Source organism: Chlamydotis macqueenii, chromosome 12 (genome assembly GCF_036417535.1).
Source record: "Chlamydotis macqueenii isolate bChlMac1 chromosome 12, bChlMac1.mat, whole genome shotgun sequence".
In the NCBI taxonomy this organism is placed as follows: domain Eukaryota; kingdom Metazoa; phylum Chordata; class Aves; order Otidiformes; family Otididae; genus Chlamydotis; species Chlamydotis macqueenii.
This window is the reverse complement of record NC_141567.1, coordinates 22,874,453-22,896,080: the sequence shown is the minus strand read 5'-3', so window position 1 is coordinate 22,896,080 and position 21,628 is coordinate 22,874,453. Positions and strand designations below refer to the sequence as shown.

The 21,628-nt window shown below is 45.7% G+C and overlaps 2 protein-coding genes across 2 annotated transcripts in view; both read right to left on the bottom strand.

Annotated features, from left to right (window-relative positions):
• The window catches only part of NEDD4 (NEDD4 E3 ubiquitin protein ligase), a 61,656-nt gene extending 59,228 nt beyond the window's left edge, over nucleotides 1-2,428 (bottom strand). Inside the window, exon 1 of the mRNA XM_086757025.1 lies at nucleotides 2,364-2,428. Within this exon, the coding sequence (XP_086613151.1) occupies nucleotides 2,364-2,408 (45 nt within the window). The 5' untranslated portion in view covers nucleotides 2,409-2,428. The remainder of the gene's footprint in view (nucleotides 1-2,363) is intronic.
• An 11,223-nt stretch (nucleotides 2,429-13,651) lies between these two features.
• Nucleotides 13,652-21,628, bottom strand: part of RFX7 (regulatory factor X7) — a 53,984-nt gene continuing 46,007 nt past the window's right edge. The window contains exon 9 of the mRNA XM_086757044.1: nucleotides 13,652-20,944. Coding sequence (XP_086613170.1) covers nucleotides 17,630-20,944 — 3,315 coding nt within the window. The 3' untranslated portion in view covers nucleotides 13,652-17,629. The remainder of the gene's footprint in view (nucleotides 20,945-21,628) is intronic.

The following is a 21,628-nucleotide window of genomic DNA, read 5'->3' as shown; positions in this document are numbered from 1 at the left end:
ATCCATTTTACTGAAGAAAATGGAACCAGAGAAATTAAGGACAACCGCATCTGCTAGATCCAGGCACTGAAATTCAGATAATACATCAATACAGCACAATAACCTCAGCTACAAGTTCCTTTTCCTCCCAGCTTCTTCATAATTTTGTTTGTGTCAGCAACATCATATCAGCAATCCTTTATTAAGTTCAAGTGACTAATACACCGTTAACCAAGAAATCCGGAATAAACTCATAACTTGGGGGGGGTCAGGCAGTAAAAATCCACATTCAAATACTACATTCAACTGCCTCAACAATTAGACCAACTTCTCCTCACCTTCCTTCGTTATTTTGTTTACCATTTCCTTACAATTATTATACTTACCACATAATCATATGCACTAGCTGCAACAAGCAAAGAAGTTTTGCAGATACCACCACTTTCTTTTACCAGACAATTCTGATTCATAGCCCAAGCAAATCCATCTTGCAGAACGGGTCACAGAGCAGCCCTGGGGAAGCAGCGCTGTACAGACAGAAACTATGAAAAGCTTGCAAAATGAGGGCGGGGGAGGCTTTCACAGAAAACTCCTTGATGCTGCTTTCTATCTGAGTTTCAGACTTCGTGGTTTTGTTGCGATTCTGTGTATTCAATCTCCCAGATTTAAACTCTGGGAAGATAAAAAAAAAAAAAAAAAAAACAACCCACAATCTAGAGAGGCAGAACTCTAGTTTCCATTCTAGTATCCTATGCAAAAGCAGCTGCCAGCAGCTTTCCTACAACCCTAAGATCACTTGTTCTGTCATTTGTGCACAGGGAATCACACATGAAAACTATGAAGAAAACTGAGCCAGTCCTTTACATGTAAATCAATAAGCACCAACTGAATATCAAAAGTGTCCGATCATAAGCAAACTGCATTTTTCACATTTGTAACTTGGAAATGCTTGGCTAAGCTCTTGAATAACAGAAACAGTTGGATCTGACAGATTTTTTTACATACTCAAACCTTCTCCCTCTTCGCCCAGCTACGCCAAAGGAACACGTTCCCATTTAAAATAACAGAGGGAAGATAAGCATTGTTCAGTTTTGACCAGATTTCAAAATATTTTCTCTGTAGCAAGGAAGGCTAAGAAACAACTAAACTGATCAAAGTTTAATAAAGTTAAAATAGAGAGCCTGAGGCATGGACTCTTTTAGCACAACTAGATAGCCACAAAAAGTCACTAGCAACTGAAAATAAGATTTTGCAACGGGAAGTGCTATGCAACCCTTGCGGCATGCTGTGTTAATTTTCTATTAGAACTGCTATGCAATTCAAATATTAAGATGAAGGGAAAGAAAAAGCAATTGAGAGCTTTATAGTTACTTCTCCAGGAATAAAGCAGAGCTTGAGAAAGAGAGCCATGCTAACAGAATACGTATAGTATTTCACAGGTTTAATAAAGTGAATCCCTGCTAAAGATGCAACAAGTGCGCATTGACACGGAGATCATTGCTGCCTGGACACAAAAAGAGATGATCAAAAACAGTCCCGGTAAAATATCCTGTTGGCTCAACTACCAACATGACTGACATTTCACACAGGTCACCAAACAACTCTCAGATGGATTCAGTTTTCGATTTTCCTGAATCTCCAACTAAAAGAAAAAAAAAAAAAACAAAAAAAAATACCTTCTTTCCTCTTGATCAAGTTAACTACTCCACCAACACTCTGCCCTAGGCACAAGGCACAGTTTCGGCGCAGAAGCCCACCCGTCTGTCTACCGCTGAAGCACAGGAACAGGTACAGCAGTACCGGCCACCTTCCAAAGGTCCAGGCGCTCCGGAACCGCCACCTCACGACAGAAGCCGCTGTAGAAGCCACTTCCCACGAATTTATTGAAAAAAAAAAAAAAAAAACCAAAACAAACTCCACTGAAAGGCACACAAGATTTCACACCCTCGCTAAGGGCAATGCAGAGAGAAAGCTGCATCGCCCAGGCCCCAAGCTACCTTCTGCACCACTCCAGTCCCCGCACCGCTCCGAATACAGAGCCCGAAACAAAGGCTCTTATTCTTCGGAGCTGGGGCCGAGGGCAGGCGGAGAGCAAACCCCTGCTCCGCTCCGCGTCGTCACGGGGAAGCCGCCCGAGGCACGGGGACTGCTCGGCACGGCGCTGGGAAGGAGCCTGCGGACAGGCACGCCGCTGACAGGAGACGCGGCACCCGCCTCGCCTCACGCCGCCCCCGGCCCCGCTCCCCCCGCTCCGCCGGGCCCGCAGGAAACCCCCGCCCTGAGGGGAGACCCGCCCGGCGCCGGCCCGGCCTCGCGGGGAAGCCGCCGCCCGCCCTCCGCGGAGAAAGGCTGCGGGAGGCGCGGGGGGCGGTCACAGGCCTCACCTCCTCGCCCGGCAGCCCGAACACCTCAACCGGGGACGCCGCCATGGCCCAGCGCCGCGCGCGCTCCCCGCCGCCGTGTTTACCCGCCCACGTCCCCGCGCGCGCCCCAAGCCCTTTCCTCAGCCCCCTCCCTCCCCCGCCTCTCCTCTCCTCATTGGCGCGGAAGCCCGCCGCCTCGTCTGATTGGCGGAAAAGCCCGAGACCCCGCCCACGCCTGGACGTGGGCAGCGCTTCCCAATTGGCTCTGGCTCCGCGCCCCGCCCGGAGACACGCGCTCCGCGGGCAGCCTGGAGGGGGCGCGCGGGCCCGCCCCGCCCCACGGATAAAATCAGGTTTGTTGTTTTTTTTTTTTAATTTTTCCCCGTGGTTTGCAGCGGGTCGGGCCTTTCCGCATCTCCGAGGGTTGGGCGCAAGCTGTGGGAGCTGCGCCCTAAGCGCCTCGCGTCAGAGGAACCTTCTGGAATCACAAAAAATTGGAGGGGGGTAAAACTGAGAGGAAACAATAATGATTGTCGGTGCGCAGAGCGGGCAGTGCTGCCGTCCAGGGCACCGGCAGGAGGCAGGAAGGAAGGAAGTCCTTGCTGCGTGCGGAGCTGAGCTGACGGGACACCCCCGCAGGGAGAATGCCAGAGGAGAGAGAAAGAGAAACTGCAAAAGCCTCGCCTGAAATCAAAGCAGCCACGTTGTAAATTTTCCGTGTTCTCAAAATAAAAATCTGCCCTCCCACCTCACCCAAGCGCACAGGCGGTGTAGCCAGGCGTTTGTACAGGAGCGTGACGGCGTTTTGGCCGAACGCTTGCAGTCATTCCCAAATCAGTGGTGCTTCCCAGCCACTGCCAGCATTCCTGTTGGGAGGACCTGGCTCCGCGAGGGTTTTGGAAATGGCTTGAATCCAACAGCTGCGCTTGGATCGCTCAGGAGCCCCTTCCTGCCCGCTGGCCTTCCCAGCTGGCAGAGGACAACAGGAAGAGCTGTGCTAAAAAAAAAAAGCCCTATAAATAAAATAGGGTGTTTGAGTCTGAGCTTTGTAGCCATAAGCCTTTCTACACACCTGAGCCAAACACCTCCAGGCACTGCACAGCCCGCGAGGGCAGAGAATGTACCTCCATCTTAGGGCGAACGCATGGAAAATGACCTGTGTCGCTCACAGCCGTCAAATGTAGCAGCACCTGGAACTGGCAGGGAACGGGCGTCCTTTCGGAACTGGTGTCTTTCGTCACCTTTCAGCTCATCCAGCCTGGCCCCTTGTGGCCTGGGTGACCTCATGCGATGAGAAACTCTACCCTTTCCGTAAACACTTCGGTAAATGGCCCATTGTCACACACTCTTGCACTTCCCTCCAAGAGCTAGCAGGAGGCTCCAAGGGATGGCAGTCTCAATAGCAATATCAGTTTGTACGTGCCCCAAAATAAATACAGGGTATTACCTATGAAAAAGCGGGTGAGTGTCAGAGAAACAAAGTGCCATTTGGGCAAGTATCTTTATAGTCGTATTGTCTATGAATATGAACAGGTAGATTTACACAGGGAAGCAATGTCTTTTATTAGACCAACTGATAAAGTTTGGAAAAAAGACCCAGATAAGCTTTTAGGTAATTCAAAAGAAACAGCCCCCTTCTGTTTCTGGATTGAGCCTCTGGACACCCAGCGTTTCTCTCCAGTTCTCTTTCCTTAGCCTTTGCCTACAGCACTCTCCCAGCACAAGTTTAGAGTCTTGTCCAAATTTAAGTGAGAGGTTCCTGGGCAACAGGCAAGCAAGGAAAACCTCCCTAAGTTAACAGCAGGATGATTTCCAGGGCCAGTTACTTTGTGAAGCACTTGTTTCTGTGATTGAGCCTAACATTGATTAGTAAAATTGTTCTTGCAGCTTGCTAGAAAAGCATGTGTGTTTGTGGCTGTCCAGCATGAATACCTGGTTTTGCAGTGCTGCCTCTTACACTCTGCATACCAGACAGAAAGCATCAGACCCCCAAAAGCTTATAGTTGGGTTTTGGTTTTGGTTTTGTTTTTTTTTTTTCCAAAATTCTCTTGGTTAGTCTAGTAAAAGATACTGGTTTATTTCTCCCTATAAATCTTCTGCTGCAACATTACTGTCACTTGCCTCAACTCTGCTCGTCTGTTTTTCCACAGTCTCAGTCTCAGTCTCCGCTTTTCTGCACACTAGAAGGCTCTGAGTAGAAGCACTCTCAAGCATCCTGAAGTCCTGTTTAACAAAGGTTTTGTTTGTGAGTATTTTATTAGCACATTAGTTATTGGGCTTTTTTGTAAGACGTCAAAACTCAAACAGTAAATTCTGAGTAACGTGTAATTTAAAAAACTTTGAAACTTGAAATAATGCTTTTTTGAAAGTTACAACAGCGTATTAACATACTCAGTTTCTTATATTAGATTTTTAAAGGAGCAGAGTGTAACGCAGTCCCAAATAAGATCTCACTGATAAATTGTTTGTGTGGAAAGACCATTGATTGTCCACAACAGGAGCTACAATGCAGTCCAATCCCACATCCTAAGTACATGAGCTGCTATCAACAAGGCTTGTGCTTCTGAGTTTGTTACCCAGGGGCATCCAGATGCTAAGGTAAGGTCTGTGTGCATTTTCAGTGGGATCAATAGTTATCTTCAATATTGCAGCAACACATCTAGCAGTTCACTCAAAATAAAAAAAAAACTGCAGTCTGTTTGTCTACAAACACTCAGTTCTTATGAAAAATATCTATCATCTCCTGCATTTAATATTTTACAGTCTTAGGCAATTACAGGCTAATAGCGGAAAAGAGCTGCTCTGAGAGCTCTTCGTCTTTCTGCAAATGATTGATTTTCAGTTGCAGAGAATAACTGGCATTTGGGTCATCTGAGTGCAGTGGAACACATTAACTTTAAAGTGGAACACTTTATCAAGACCTTTAAAAACACATTAATATTTTATCTCATTACTCCATCCCAACAGCAAGTTCTCAATAGTGGTAACGAAGAAGTTTGACTTCTCTTGCCATCTAAATTAACCTTCAGTCCCATGAAAGATAAAAAAATTTGAAAAAAAATTAAAAATATTTTCCATCTCTTAGATGACATCATTGAGCCTGATAGGCCCAAGTAGTGGTCTGAATTTTATATACATTTACAATATTTGGTTTGCAGCTTTCTTTATTGTAAATGTTTTAATAAGCTGAAGAGAATCCGTACACTTTAATACAGAACTGCTTTGTTCTTAAAGGAGGAAATAATGTGGGAAAAGGAGATTTCTTTTAGAATTCCAAAGGATTATCATAATAAAATAATCTTTAGCTTAAGAAAATATATTAACTATAGTCATGGTTAAGTTCCAATACCTAAAGGGGGCCTACGGGAAAGAGGGGGAAAAACTCTTCAGCAGGGCCTGTTGTGACAGGCTGAGGGGTGATGGTTTCAAAATAGAGTGAGGTAAATTCAGATCAGATATTAGGAAGACATTTTTTCCACTGAGGGTGGTGGAGCACTGGCCCAGGTTGCCCAGAGAGGCGGTGGATGCCCCATCCCTGGAAACGTTCCAGGCCAGGTTGGCCGGGGCTCTGAGCAACCTGATCCGGTTGGAGATGTCCCTGCTCCTGGCAGGGGGGTTGGACTGGGTGGGCTTTGAATGTCCCTTCCCACCCAAACCCTTCTGTGATTCTATGAAAGCTAGGACATGAAGTGACATCAAAGTATGTTTTATCTTGTTAAATATAGGATACACTTTGGCTACAGAGGATTTTAAATCAAATTGGATTAATTATCTTCACTGCTCTTCCTTTAAACCAAAGCAATCAGAAGTAATTTTAACTGCAATTAAACAAAAAATCCAGATGTAAATGACACATACAGATTTTTGCCCCATTGTCTTTTGTTCTACTGAGTCATACAATAGAAAATGTTATGATGAACCACCCACAGCTTCAGAGTGGCAGGTAAATGGAAAACTACATACAAGAGGGAAGAATAGAAAAAAATTATATTGCTAGTGAGTCATTGCTATGACTAAGAGAAGTAAATACCTATTGATAGCCTAATCATCTCCATTTCTCTACTTCCATTTCTCCAGTCTCCGTTTCTTCTACTAAATGACTCACTAATGAGACGAATGCCAGAGGTACAACTTGTTGACGCGGAAGTAACGGACACTGCTGACGACCAATATGATCAAGCAAATGCCAATTTATTGTTGATACATCCCGGTTAACATAGCCCTTCTAATTCCGTATCATGCGCAAGCTCTCTACTAATTGGCTAACTATATCATGCACGCGCTCCTAGCTAAAATATGATTCGTTAAGTCTCTATGTTCACGCGCACGGCTCTCTCCACCTGCACCCTGCTTCACGTTCAGCCCCCAGTCACGTATGCCAGCTGTTTTCCTTCTTCTCAAGGTTGCTTCGTTTACTTTCTCACAGGAAGCTTCATTACTTTCTCACAGGCGGCCTCATTATTTTCTCACAGGTGGCTTCAGTACTTTCTTACAGGCAGCTTCATTACTTTCTCACAAGCGGCTTCAGTGATGTCCTTGAGGCCTGCTGCTCACAAACATAACAATTCCATTCGGTCTGGATTGTTCACTAAGTGCCCCTGGTACTCCAGGTATCCAACAACAACTAAGAGCCCAAGACTCAACACTCTTCTTGGCTCTACAGTTAACATGCAAGTACGTGCTAGATCCTGGTGCTGAACTGATTTAAAACACCATGATCACAAGAGTCAAAACTGACACAAAGATGAAAGCTTAAATTTTGTAAGCGAGAACTGGTAAAAGTCACCCCCAACTGGCTGTTGTCTCTGCATTGCATTGCAACTAGACTGCTGTTAACTCATGCTGGGGTTTTCACCAGCCCCTTGCTGCTCATTTTCATGCTCAGTTCCCCAAAGTCACTGGTTCTGTTCTCCTCAACTTTCCTTCTTTCCCTTAAAAGAACATATCTTCTGTTCGGACGCATGTTGCTTCCCTGTTACTTCCCTTGCCTGCTGCCAAGCCACTCCCTCAAACCCTGCAACCCTACTTGTCCCTGCAGGGTGACAGCAAGGTGTGACTGTCACCCAGGAACAGACCCGATGTGAATGAGAAATTCTCCACTCAAGTAGTTCCTGTTCAGGGCAGCCTGCAGACAAAACTGAACACCCTACTGAAAGCGTGGGTCTGTGTTCCCAAGGCACTACCACCTGCCTTGGGCCAGCTCCCTCTGTCCCCCCCCACAGAGAACCCCGCCCCCCAGGAAAGCTGCTGGGATCTCCATCTCTCACAGGGGGAGGCTGTGAAAAGGGAAAGATGTAAGATGTTTTTCCTAATTTCTGTGACTAGTATAACAGTTTACAAGCAATTACCTTTGGAAATCTCTGGCTTGATGAGCAAACCTACAGAGCGAGGAGAGCAACTGTGGTGGAGGTGGTAGGTCACACTCATTGTGCATATGCATTTGAATTGAGTGGTAAACACTTGCCTGAATCACCACCACTCAGATGTCGTCTTTCTCTCCCTGTTTTCCTCTTGAGGGGGAGGAGAGCTGCCAGAACAGCAATGTGGAGGTGCTGAGCTCCAGTCAACTGCTGTCACGCTCTTCCCAGCTTAATTCACCACCAGTGAACCCGCGGTTAATACAGTCATTGTGGATATTTCTGCTAACAGCTCAACACGGTCACAATGTTGCAGAAATAAGATCTTTCCCGGGACGACGTATTTGGGCTTTTCTTCTTTAAATACCTTGAAGTTGTCATTCTCCAAATGTCTGTGAAGTAGGACGTGCTGTATGTTCTTTGCCAGTGCCAAGAACATTCCTAAGACCAGAGTAAGCTGCATCCCTAAGACTGAGCAGCACTCATGCTCTCTTGTCTTTACTCCTCTCTCATTTTCACACAAGATGCTCCTTCTCATAGTGTTTCTCCCTTATTCCATTAGGAAAATGGGAATTGTAAGTAATTGCCATTTTAAGTTCGTTTTAATTATTTCTGAGGTTTTTTTTTTAGTATTCAATTACTTTTGAGTACCTAGATTTTCAATGTTTTGCCCTTGGTCCACTGGCTTCCCATGAACTTGCAAATGTTGCCCCTGGGAATTACTGGTAAGGCCAAGCCAGATGTAATAGCACACTGTCCGAGAAGTGTCCACACATCTCCAGGTCTGGCTGGTGTAGAACGTAATCCCACAAGAAAGCACTCCAGTAAAACAGGATGTCTGACAAGAATGTAGGGCTTTGGACATGCTGTAAAAGGATGCCTGTTAGTGAGAAGACTATCAATCACCTCTGCCAAGCAAAGGAAAGTGCAAATATCCTCCTGTATAACATAGCTACCTTTTGTAAACGTTATTTATTTAAGAAAATGCAACTTCAGATAATTCCTGAAGCAGCAAAATCATTCTCATGTGCAGCATAACAGGTCTTCAGCAATTCCTTGTTTGTAAGCACTGAGGTCTCTTATTCTGCTCTTGCAGAGACGGCTATTTTTGACCCCTGCATTAGTTTTGCTTTCCACAAGTAATGCTTGTCAGTAGATTTTCAGTTGTTCCACTGGCACAAGAACTTCGGAGCGAGGCCTCTTGGACACGGGTGCTTTGTCTCCCCTCTCATCTATACCTACGTAACAGGAGAGATTGTTCTGATTTTGAAAGCAGTTTGAAATAGAAGCAAATAGCATTTTGTTCCAGTCAGAAATAATCATTGCTTATACACAGCTTTTTAAACAGTGCCTCTTCTTGTCTCAGAGCAAGGAGGAATTGGGCTTGATCTCTCTGGGAAGCAATTATCACAGCCCTTGGAACAGGTGTCCTGCTACAGTCCTGCTACAGAGCAGGCAAACTGGACACTCAAGGGTATTTTTCGATAGAGGAAGGAGATGAGTGAGTCCTAATCAGTTAGTTTATGATGTAATAGTTATACAGCTGTGTTTTCCCATCCCATTCCCAGCTGTATTATACAGCTTGTGTTTTTTTCATCCATATTAAAAACCAAATAAGAATATCTGAGAAGGGGCAGCCCAATAGCTCTCTAAAGGAAGCATGCTGAGAAGCACACATTTGTCAGCTACCCGAGAAAGGCTGCAGGGTCAGCGCTACTCTTGTTGCTGCTCGCCACCCTTGTCCACACAGCGCTCGGGAAACCAGAGGCTACGGACGGACTCAGGCCCTGGGAACACCCTGTTCCATTTAGTCTTCACAAAAAATCCACTAGCACCAAGTTAGTAACTGAACGTAAGGCTGTCAACTGAATAAATTGAGATGTATTTTCAACTTCCTATCCATTGCCTTTTTCCTACCCTTAAGATACACGAAGGCTTTAAAAACAACTCCAGATTATTTGGTATAATTTCTGTACTACTTTGAAAATATTTCTACCAAAAATGGCTACTTGCATGCATAGGTAGGTTAAAGTGGAACTTTCTCACAAGCTCCTGAGACTTATTTCCATCCTTGGGCCAATTTTTCAAGTACAATTTTAATGTTTGTGTCAAAAAAACCCCACATACGCAACAGAGTGTGCTCCAGATCAGGAGCATACTGCTAACATTATTTGATCATTATTTCAAACAGCAGCTTGAGATCCACTGAAAATTGGATTCTATTAGGGATCATCTAATTAGGTAGTGTGGATAGGCAAAGTTCCAACGATATGGAACTTTTCATAATCCATATAAAAGCAGTTTATTAAAAGGAAGCTGACAACAGAGGAAAGATGACCCACAGGGACAAAAACGGACCTTTTTAATGATCGCAGAGCTGAGGCATCGCCAGATATAGAAAATGGGTGGGCAGGCCCAGGAAGAACAGGCTCAGGGGGAGCCACAACAAAGCCGTTGCAGAACAGATATGCAAATATTCCAAGGCGACACATCTTGAGTACTGACATCACTGGTAGGGTATCTCCTGCATATTCAGAGCACATAGCAGAAATGTTACAATCTGTCAGGGACTGAAATCGCTTGGGTATAGATTCTGCATTGTATCAGGGTGGTCTGCTATTTGGGGTATTTAAGCACTACAGTCTGCAGGTGAGAACAGGTTTTGTTCTAACCGTTGTCTTTCTAGCACTGTGTTTTCTAAGCAGATTTCTCCAGGTCCTCAGTTCACTTTTGACTTTTTTTTTTTCTTTTTTTTTTTTTTTAAACTACTTGAGCAGCAAAGCAAAAGAGAGAAACAAGATTTGCAATTTTATTAGGTCATGTTAGTTATGCACTAGGAGGTGCTGTTTTGTCACGACAGTGGTACCAAAGATGTCATTTGAGCTACAACAGGCTCTTCATGCAAGAAAATAACTCTGCTCATCATTTCTATTGTCAAGCAGAGAAGTGAGACCTTGCTGCACTTTTGGATAAAGGCAGGGACACGCAGGTGGGGGGAGCACAGAGCGGGAGCCGCCTGCAGGCCCCTCTGTTGGGGTTACCTGGCCAGGTTTACCCTGCAGCAGGCGGATAAGCGCCGCACAACACGGGGGCAGCGCAGCATGGGCTGGATTCGGGTTAATTCATGAGTGGCATCCCTCAGGGGTCTGTGTTGGGCCCGGCCCTGTTCAACATCTTTGTCGGCGACATGGACAGTGGGATAGAGTGCACCCTCAGCAAGTTTGCCGATGACACCAAGCTGTGTGGTGCCGTCGACACGCTGGAAGGGAGGGATGCCATCCAGAGGGACCTGGACAGGCTGGAGAGGTGGGCCCATGCCAACTTCATGAAGTTCAACCAGGCCAAGTGCAAGGTCCTGCACCTGGGTCAGGGCAATCCCAGGCACAGACACAGGCTGGGTGGGGAATGGATTGAGAGCAGCCCTGAGGAGAAGGACTTGGGAGTGCTGGTGGACGAGAAGCTCAACATGAGCCGGCAATGTGCTCTTGTGGCCCAGAAGGCCAACCGCATCCTGGGCTGCATCAAGAGGAGTGTGGCCAGCAGGTCGAGGGAGGGGATTCTCCCCCTCTACTCTGCCCTGGTGAGACCCCACCTGCAGTACTGCATCCAGTTCTGGACCCCCCCAACATGAGAAGGACATGGACCAGTTGGAGAAGGTCCAGAGGAGGCCATGAAGATGATGAGAGGGCTGGAGCACCTCTCCTGTGAGGCCAGGCTGAGAGAGTTGGGGCTGTTCAGCCTGGAGAAGAGGAGGCTCCGGGGAGACCTGATAGCGGTCTTCCAGTGCCTAAAGGAGCCTATAGGAAAGATGGGGAGAGGCTGTTCAGCAGGGCCTGTTGTGACGGGACATGGGGTGATGGTTTTAAAATAGAGGGAGGTAGATTTAGATTGGATATTAGGAAAAAATTTTTTACAATGCGCGTTATAGAACACTGTCCTAGGTTGCCCAGAGAGGCGGTGGATGCCCCATCCCTGGGAACATCCAAGGCCAGGTTGGCCGGGGCTGTGAGCAACCTGATCTGTTTGGAGATGTCCCTGCTCCTTGCAGAGGGGTTGGACTGGGTGACCTTTGAAGGTCCCTTCCAACCCAAACCATTCTATGATTCTAATTTGGGAATATTCAGGTTAATTGTTAACTGTTCTGTGGATCACTACTACTGATGTGTAACGGTCCTCTGGTCTGGCTCTATTAATGCAGATTAAGAGTTTTACATGAACCACTAAGTTTGCGAGTTTTATTGCACTCCCTTATAAGCATGATAAGCATTATTAGGAAACCTCTTCAGTGTACACTCAGGTCACTGCTCATTTCTTAAGTTTGGAATTGCTTTCTGGACTTATTCCACAATTTGTAAGCCTCACTATACATTTTTATTGTATTCCATCTCCTTATCCAAGCTTCACTCACGCCTTCTGTCAGAGGGGGAGGCTGCAAGATCCAGGTATCGGTCATCTCTGACTCAGGCAGCAGAGGCCAAGATAAGTTCAGACTGAGCTCCCAGCTTTTGGGTCTAGGAAAGCAGCCTTCACAGAGGCAATTTATTCTGCAACAACCTCATCATGCAGGGCTTCTTTCTCTGGAGAAGACGGTGGTATCAACTGCCAGAGACACAGTATAGACTGCGTGTCCCACCGGCTAATTTGACGAGGCAATCCTTACGAACCCAGAGGGGCAGTTCTGTTTACCAGAATACCAGAGCTGCATTCACACATGCAGATTTGTATTTCTGGAGATGTAAAAGCATGTTGAAGCAGATGTTTGGAATTTGCTCTGGATGTCTTTATTAAACATGTAACCATCTAGCCTTTTTGAAACCTACAAATCTCACAGGACTTCAACATTTTGAGGTAGCTATTTTGATTGTGCATTTAGCTACAACATCTACACTTCCTGAAGTCTCTCCTCTTAGGCCGCTTCCATTCACAGATCTGTCTGCTCTTCTGACCTTTTTTTATTAACCATTAAGACCAATTCTTTCCAGTCTATAGCCGAGAGGTTCCAATTAAAACCCATTATGACTTCAGATGAGCTGGCAATTTCTAAAAGAACCTGTCTCCTACATTATATTCCATCTCCTTCCTTGGCAGTTTTTAATTTGCATTCTTTAATGCCTATGGAACCTGGAGAAAGCATGTTCGTGAGTTGTTCTTAGTGAACTTTTTTTTAGAGCACGTTAATTTAGAACCCAGCGAGATATATTAACAGTAATGTCATGTTGAAATTAATCTTTCTGATGCTCTTTCATTCATGTTGTCTCATTTATGTCTCCCTGATGATTCTTTTTCTTTGTTGACAAACCTAAGTGATTTTTGCGTCACTGTCAAATCTTGCCCCCTGCCAGCTCATTTTGGCACCTCTGTAGCCTGGGATGGAGTCTGTTAACCAGTGCTGTCTTTTTTTGGCGTGAAGACCTGAACGTTTATCCTCAAGTCTCATTTTCTCGTAGCCAGTCTCTGCTCTGTGGCAATAGTTGTCCATCATGTTCACGTACACTGTACTGGGAACACTGCTGGGTTTGCATACGATTTTACAACCCGAATAAAGGACTCCATGGACCAAAACCAACGTATTTTCCCCTTTATGGCGGATCTGAACCGTCAGGTTCGACTGTAAGCTGCAGCTGTTTTTATCCCCCAGACGTAACAGCAGCACCACGCAGGTGTCCTTGCCACATAAAGAGGTCGCCTGCTCAAACGGAATATAATGTGAACGGCCAGCAGCCCGTTACCACCGCCTTCTCCAAGGAGCTCACTGGGAGCACTGGCTGCCCAAAGCATCCCCGCGAGGAAGATTCACCGTCACGCTCAGCTTCATGTGTACGACCGGGCTCAGCAACGGCAGCCAGTCGGCACAGCCGGGCAGCTGCGATCTGTCTTCGCACAAACTAGAAAGCTCTGTACGCTGGGTCAACCTCAATGCACGTTTTCCACAGAAAGAAAAAACTCCAGAAGTCATTTTAATATAAAATGTTTTTATTGGTTTTGAAAACATTTAAAAAACAATTTTTGAGCACTTTCAATAAAAAAAATAACTGAAATGCTACTGCAATATTCAACTACTGTAGTTTTCAGCAGTACAACAGACAACAAAACACTGGGGAAGAGGGGGGAAACTGGATTTCCTGCACTAAATGAAAACGCGGAACAGGGACTCTTCTTTCCTCACGGTGCAGTAAATAAAGCACAGTATAGTACAAGACTATTATATGAACCTCAGATGCACTGCACAAGAAATGCTTTCCTTCTTTTCAGTTCAGAAGTCAGTGCTTATTGCAATTATTTGCAAATTATTTACTTCATGAATTCTTATCATGATAAAATGATGCAAAAATGTTTTTCAACACCAGAACAATAAAAAATAATCCAAGAAAGGAACATATTCAACAATAACTAAGCGGAATTAGTTGACATAAAAAAGTAAATAACTTGTGAATAACTATGCTCGCCTGGTTAACACTGAACCAGTTTCAATACAGCAGAAGAATAAAAAAAATAAAAGTGGTTACAGGAATATATCTAGTACTGTACAAGATTAAGTCATTAACACTCATGCACGTTTTGTGAGCATGTATTAACATGGTGAAGCAAACTAAACTTAATTTTTCCTGCTGTAATATTCTCATGTAAGAGAATAAGAAATAGAAATATCTCATTGAGATCAATGCACATTGCTACATAAGACAATTTCACCTGTCACTTTTAATGACATTTTGCCTTTTAATAATGAAACACATTAAAAAGGTTTTTTGTTTGTTTTGCCTTTTTTTTTTTTTTTAATCTGTGGGCTGTATTTGTTGCATTTATCCTAAGGAATGTGCCTGCCACAGGTTCAACAGAATTTTAGTGCAATATATGAACCCAGAAAGTTTGCTGGACTAACCAACCACCCCAGTTTAAAGCGTTTGCTGCAATACTGCGCAGGGGTACAAATTCCCGAGTTTGTATACTTCAGCAAAAACTGCTATCGGAATCATTTCTTCCTCATGTCAGTAGGAAGCCAACAATGTAAACAAGGGGTCAAAACTGCCTCAAATTCTTCGTTCTGGAGTACCTGACACAGGTGGGCTTCCAATTGTTAGCATCACAGAATCCTCCTTTGGGTATTGCGTCCTTTGGCGTGCAGCAGTGCTCTGTCTCAAGGTAATGAATTAACTAGCGCCAAGTACAGGGACCTAACGATATTAATTGTAACACCAACACACAAACACCTCTAACATCATACATACCCATGTGCAAAGCTGTGCCTGCACCTTGGAGTTTACTCAAAACTATCCTTATTGAATTTAACACTGCTTAAATTAAACAGAAATTTGCTTTAAATCCACTGATTAGAGAATATTTCTGCTAATTAATTTACACGTTAGGCCCAATGTAACGCTTGTATTTAAAAATAATTTTAAATGCACTTTTAAAAACCTTTGGTGACGGCTGCATAATTCAGCCTAATCTACTCTTGCTTTTCTGAGAAATGTTCTTAAAAAACTAGCGGAGTTAGGCAAAAACTTGTATTCCTCCAGGCCCAAGTCAGGCTTGGTGTCGGTAACCTGGAGGCGAGGCCACAGCACGTCATGCAAACGCAGGGGCTGCGGCAGCACACGCGCGTCTCCCCCATCACTCTCCGCTGGAAGGCAGGTTTCACCTGTTCACAGTAGTGCTGGCACTTCACACAGGCTCAGGGGGGGAAAAAAGAAAAAAAAAAAGAAAAAAAAAAAAGAGTACTGAGCATCTCTCAGAGCTGGTGAAGTCCGCAAGGTAGGAGGATGTTCAACACACCTCTGGCAAAAGGCACGGGCAGGTACAGAGCTCCAGCCCTGCCTCCAGCGGCTTCAGGCTACCAGAGAAACGGTTCCAGCCTTGCCGACAGACAGCTGGCGAGAGAACCAGCAACGGCTACCGTGCGCTTCTTAGGCTCCTGCCCGTTTCCTTTGCAAACCTTCAAAGAATCGCTCGGTCTCAAACGAAGCGAACCAGGCTGTCGCAGGTCCGTGTACCTTGAGGAGGGATCTGAACTCTCCGTTTGTTCCTGATGAAGCAGAAAATGCAGTGAAACCCCCGTAAGGTGCTACAGCCTGGCACAGCCGTTTGTCCCTGCAGAAGGGGCCAGGCTGGTGATGAACTGGGGCCAGAACAAGAGAAGCTGTGGTGCACCAGCACCTCAAGTGCCAACGCAGCAGCACAAGCTGAATCAGCACCACCAAAACATACTGAGATCTCAACTAATTATCAAAAACTGAAGAAACAGCAGACCAATACACTTAAACAAAAAAAACCACTAATTGCTTGAAAAATCTGAGCATCTTCCCCTCAAGTAAATGTGGGGAGGCTTGTTGTGCCCCCACCTTCACAAATCCATAACTGCACATTCAAGGCAGTAAAGCAAGAGAGGAAGAGGTTTTCTGCTCTGTTTTCTGTTTTGTAAGTGTCAGTTCACAGGAGAAATAATCAATTTTATGCGAAGCTTAAGGGATGGTACTGGAGCATCCTCACTGCACCCTTTCTTTTGTAAAAGCTTGCCTCTTCAGGTCCCCAGCCACGGCTGCTTAAATACCCCTCTCTCCTTTGACCATTAGAGATCCATGCCACGCTGAAAAAATTAAAGATCTTTTTTGGTTCAACTGAATTAGTGAGGCAGAAATCTAAATCTCATTTTCCAGAGGGGCAGCTAAGGACTTCTAAACCAAAACAATTTAAAAAAAAAAAAAAAAAAAATTAGACTCACTAGTGCTGTCAAATCACTTACAAAAATGGAATTCAGGCTTCTAAAATAGTAAATACTTCTTTTAAAAGAAGTTTTACCAAAAGAAAGATTACGTCTTACTGTGTATCTGTAAAGTGCCCAGCAGTATTATGGCTCTATGTGAAATATTTTTAAATCAACCACATTTTCTAATATTTTAATCATCTTTTGTCTGAGAGAAAGAGAGCGAGCAAGACAGACAGAACGGCTCAACCTACTGAAACACAGAGCAAAGAACATCTTCCTACACCCTCCCCTAGGTTAGGAAGGAACAAACTTTAAAAATGACTCTTTTAAAATAGTATTTTAATGAGCTCCAGCAGCTCTTTTATTTAAAAAAGAGGGAAAATATCACGTTCCTTCTCTAGCATTGATAAATAATTACACAGTACCTATCACTTTAAAATAGGGTGTTACGCCCAGATGAAATCTCAGTGCTCAAAATCTTTTCACATGAATTTGACCTAGCACAAAACCACCGACGTGAGAACTAAAATATCAAGTATGTCACAAATATTAATGGATAAAATAACTACATAGATTTATTCCTCTTAAATAAAAAAGTTAGTGCATCTTTCTTTCTCCTTGATCATTCCTGTCAGTTTTTCCTATCTCTGCCTTTCACTGGAGATCTCAGTGGCGCCAGCGCTACAGGGGTTTCCCGTGGCTCACCAGCGCTCAGGAGAGCCACACACCGCGAGGCACCCGCACGTCACCCGGCTGGCCGGTACCTGTGCCCAGGGCCACCCACCTGCGGGCACCCTGCCCGTCCGAGCTGAACGGCATGGGCCAGTCAGGACCAGCTGCTAGGAGGCAACAAGCAACACGAAGCACGGAAAGCCTACTAACCAGCTCGACCTCAAACCCTCCCAAAGGCTCCGCCACAGCCGTCACCGCTGGCTGGCTCTTCACCACTTCTTTATTTGCTACAAGCAGAAATGCTGAATGGGAAACACTATGAAATTCAAATCTTAATACTGGCTCTTCAATAGCCCACCACCTTCAGAGATTTGTTCAGAATTGGTCAGACTGCCTTTTCCCTGCTGAAGAATGAGCAATGGGTACAGCAAACTTTTTTTAAAATGCCACAAAACATAGCAAGTGTTTCTGCTGCAGGAGGCACTTCCACTAAGACAAATACAACGCGTCTGTCTGTCAGGTACAGTGTGCTACACACGCATCACAGAACAAGATTAACCCAACATTTCCACAGCGGAATGATCCTTACTCTCCATCCACTCAAACCCTGACGTAGCCATCGAGTTAATGGATTCGTTGCAGATTTGTTGAAACAAGGGGTCATTTTTTAATTCCTCCAGTGTAGCATCATCATCTTGTCCCTGCTGACGGCCTGGATCAAACAGTAGATTTGTGTCTAAAGTGTTCAGATCGTTAATGCTGCCTGAGAGCTCGGAAGACAACCTGATGTCGCTGGAAAAGACAGATGCAACGTTATTGAGATCTGATGCCACCTGATTCACCAGCTGCTGGTTTGTGGGCAGACTGTCCTCCCCTAAAAGGTCTTTTACAGTGCTGCTAAAATCTAACTGCTGCTCTCCGATGTCTGGTTGTGCTGGGTTATCTCCAGAAGAAAAATTGATCTGATCGGCGCTGCTGTTTTTTGTGAGGTAATTTGGTGTTTGGAATTCATAAACTGAAGTGCTGGAATTGATCATATTTTGTGGGTTGGCACTAGGAAAAGCGGCGGACGTCTCTAAAATCTGAGTGAGATTCATCCTGGCTGTGTAATTCGAGGGCATGTTGTTCACTCCCAAACCTCTCACTGCATCGTCGCTATCAGAATCAAGTTTGTTTAACAACACATTGGTTATTTTTTTAGTGTTTGTTTGTTTCTGAAGAGACGGGAAGGCCGTCTGCATCATCACAGTCAAGGGGACCGACTGGCTCCTTTGCGCGATGGTATTGGCACTGGTGTCTGCATGGATATTAGCAAACACGCTGTGAACTTCAGGAGTCACTGGACTTCCAAAAGGCGTCAGGTTAGAGCGCGGAATATTTGAAACAGGGTAAACAGTGCTTCCGCTGAGATTCCGCTGGCGATGCACAGCAGGGCTCACGCTGCGGCACCTCAGGCTGTTGTTGACAGAGGAACTGGTTCCTTTGTTGTCCAAAGGAGCGGGAACAGCAAAACCCTCTTGCTTGGTGGTGCTACTGACAGGGGCTGCCTGGTGCTGCACCGGTGAAACAGGCGTCACGCGGCCAAAGTGGGTATCATGGTGGCGCGGCTGAGACTGGTACGACTGACCAGGAACGGCGAAAGCGTGAGGTTTCCTGAAGCGGTCTTCCACCAGCTCCTGATAGCTCGTAAGGATGCCGTGGTTTGCAACTGATGAATTGCTAATGCCACCGTAGCCGTTATTCATCCACTCAAGCTTGGTTTTGTCGGGATGGGTAGCCATGGGCCGCTGCATTGGCTTCACGGGGCTACTCGATATAATGCTGGCGTCGTGGTAAGCCATACTGGAGCTGATGGGAGTAAATGCAAAGGGGTTTCGGCATTCCACAGGACTTGGAGGGACACTGCTGCTGCAGTTCGAATGCGGCGTGCCGATGGGCGTATGCCGGCTGCTTCCTAGAGCGCTGTCTACGGGAGTCGTCTGAGCCAGCCTTGAACACGGGCTCTCTCGGGACATGTTCTGAGACCCAGCAATCATTTCGGAGGTGGGTGTTGGAGTCGGGGTAGGGGTGGGAGTCGGGGTGGGGGTGGGGGTGGGAGTGTGAATCGGAGTGCTGTTGTTATGGATCGAATGGTAAAAGTGCACACTGCTCGGGTGAGATGGCATGGGAGCTCCTTGAGCTGCCGTCTGACTCTGAAGCGCCATTCCTAGACAGCCACCGTAAGGATGAGAATTATTCATGGACATTTGCTCCTCCATGAGCACCAGCTCCTCCACAATGCTGTCTTGGGTAAGGTCATCATCAAACGAAAAGAAGTTTTCATTTGACTGAGGGACTGCATGTTCGAACTCTTTCAGCTCAGACTGCAGAGGTAACTGAGTTGAAGGCTGTGCTGGTATCTGACCCAAGGAGGAGTCCTGCATCTGCCTCTGTAGCTGCTGGTTGTACGCGTCCTGCTGCATACCTTCGCAGTGCACCGGCTCCCACGCCGATTCCTGTACGTCACCGGAGCCAGAGTGCCCAGCCACGGTCAGAACACCGATATCTTGCTGCTGTTCACAGCCCACAGATGCAAAGTCAGAGGTTTTGGCGATATGGTGCCACGTATTTGGGTTAAAGCTGCCATCAGATTTGGAATCATCCTCTATGATAAACATGTTTCCTTCCAATTTCACTTTTATATCTGGAGATGATACTGATGCAAGCTGCTGCCCTAAAGTAGAATCACTTGTATTTAAACTGGTGCTCAAAGAAAGGTCTGCTGCTAAGTTTGCTGCCGCTGCAGAAGGTACAGGTACCGTCACAGGTACCTTGCTGGGAACTTGAGCAAGTGTTGCTGTACTGTCACTGTTAGCTAACGATCCAGCCTTCGGAGACTTCTTAAAACTGTTTGCTTTTTGAGCCTCCACAGCATTACCAGCTAAAAGCTGCTCCACCAGCAGTTTCTTTACAGGCGGTACCTGGGAATCTTGAAGTGTAGAAGGTTGTCGCTTTCTTGGACTTTTAGTGCATGTTTTGTCTTTAACTGTAGACTCACCAGTGGGAGGTGAACCAATGCTGGTGCTGGACAAGTTTTGACTGGCAACTGAGAGCTTTATAGTGCTTTGATTATTGCCTGCTGAAGAAACCGGTGTGATCTCACTAGACTGTGTTTTATATTTGGTGCTTGCTTCTTCAGCTCCCTGATCAGAGCCCTTGACTGGTTTTGCCTCCGTGACATCGTCAGCCGAAACCTTCAGGTTTGCAACCTCAAAATTAATTAGCTGAGCAGGAGGCAGGTCAGGGGTGGCCTTTATGGATTTAGATGTGTCAGAGCTCTCTTGGCTCTGCACCGAGTTCTCATCCAGCAACACTTCTGGTTCCATTTTGATCTTGACTGCAGACGTGGCTACAACAGTGCTAGACTTGGATCCTGGAGACTGAAGTGAAACAACAGATCCATTTTTCATCTGTGGGACAGTCCTCCCTTCTTCTGCTGCTCCTGCACTACTGCTAACTGAAGGTGTCTGTTTGACAGGTACACTACTGCTGCTTGGGGCAAGAGATATTGCTGTCATTTTTACCACATTTAAGGAATTCACATGTGGAGCTGGCACAACAGTCTTGATTGGGCTACTGGTAAAGAGCACCGTCGTGGGAGAGCGGATGGTGAGAGCACTGGTATTTGCTGGCTTCGGTAAGATCTGCGGGTAGCGATGCCGGGCAGAGCGGTCCCCAACTGGGCTGGCGGGAACGTTCTGGGGAGTCTTTGGTGACTGCTTGACTGATTGCATGTGCTGAGTGACCACCTGAACGTTGAGTGGCAGGACCTTGCTATCAGACGATCCCATAGGACTTGGAGACGTCACCAACTGCCTGGTCCTTGGCACCTGGAGAAACAGAAAGGTGTGGCGATAAAGCAAGAAAGTCCCCAACGCCCACAGACCACCTCATCCCCAAGCATTTCAAAGGCGAAGGACTACACAGCTCAACATACCAAAGCTAGTGCACACCAGTTTGAAACAAAGCAAGCTCTTCAACTATAGACAAGACAATTTCTATTTGTCTGCCTAAGGACTGGCAGACAGGTACGTGGCCTCAGTTTTTAAAGCATGAGGCACTGGTCTGCACACTAGTCTGCTCTTCTGCTAATGGAAGGGTCATTCTCATACAACTCTTCACCACATGGAACAAAAAGACAGACATACAAAGGTTAAAGAGGAGAGGATGTGTTCAAAGCACTGCTCATCGTTAAGGTTTCAAAAGTGAGTTAAATACAAACACGCTATCAGGCAGAAAAATTGCCTTACCTATTGAAATCGGCAACACAACTAACATCTTAAAAACAAACAACCTTCCCCCAGCCCGCCCAGTTTTGTATGGCTGAAAGACAAAGATGTTCCGTGCTACAGATGTTAATGTAAAAATAAAACCGTTGCTGTCACTAAACGTGCTGGACCAACGAAAGGCAATTTAGATTCCGTATTAGCTGCTCAGCGACCCACACAACTGGTGTCAGCTCTCTTGTCTGGTTAAACTTCATCTCCACAGCAATCACTCCCACATATAACCTT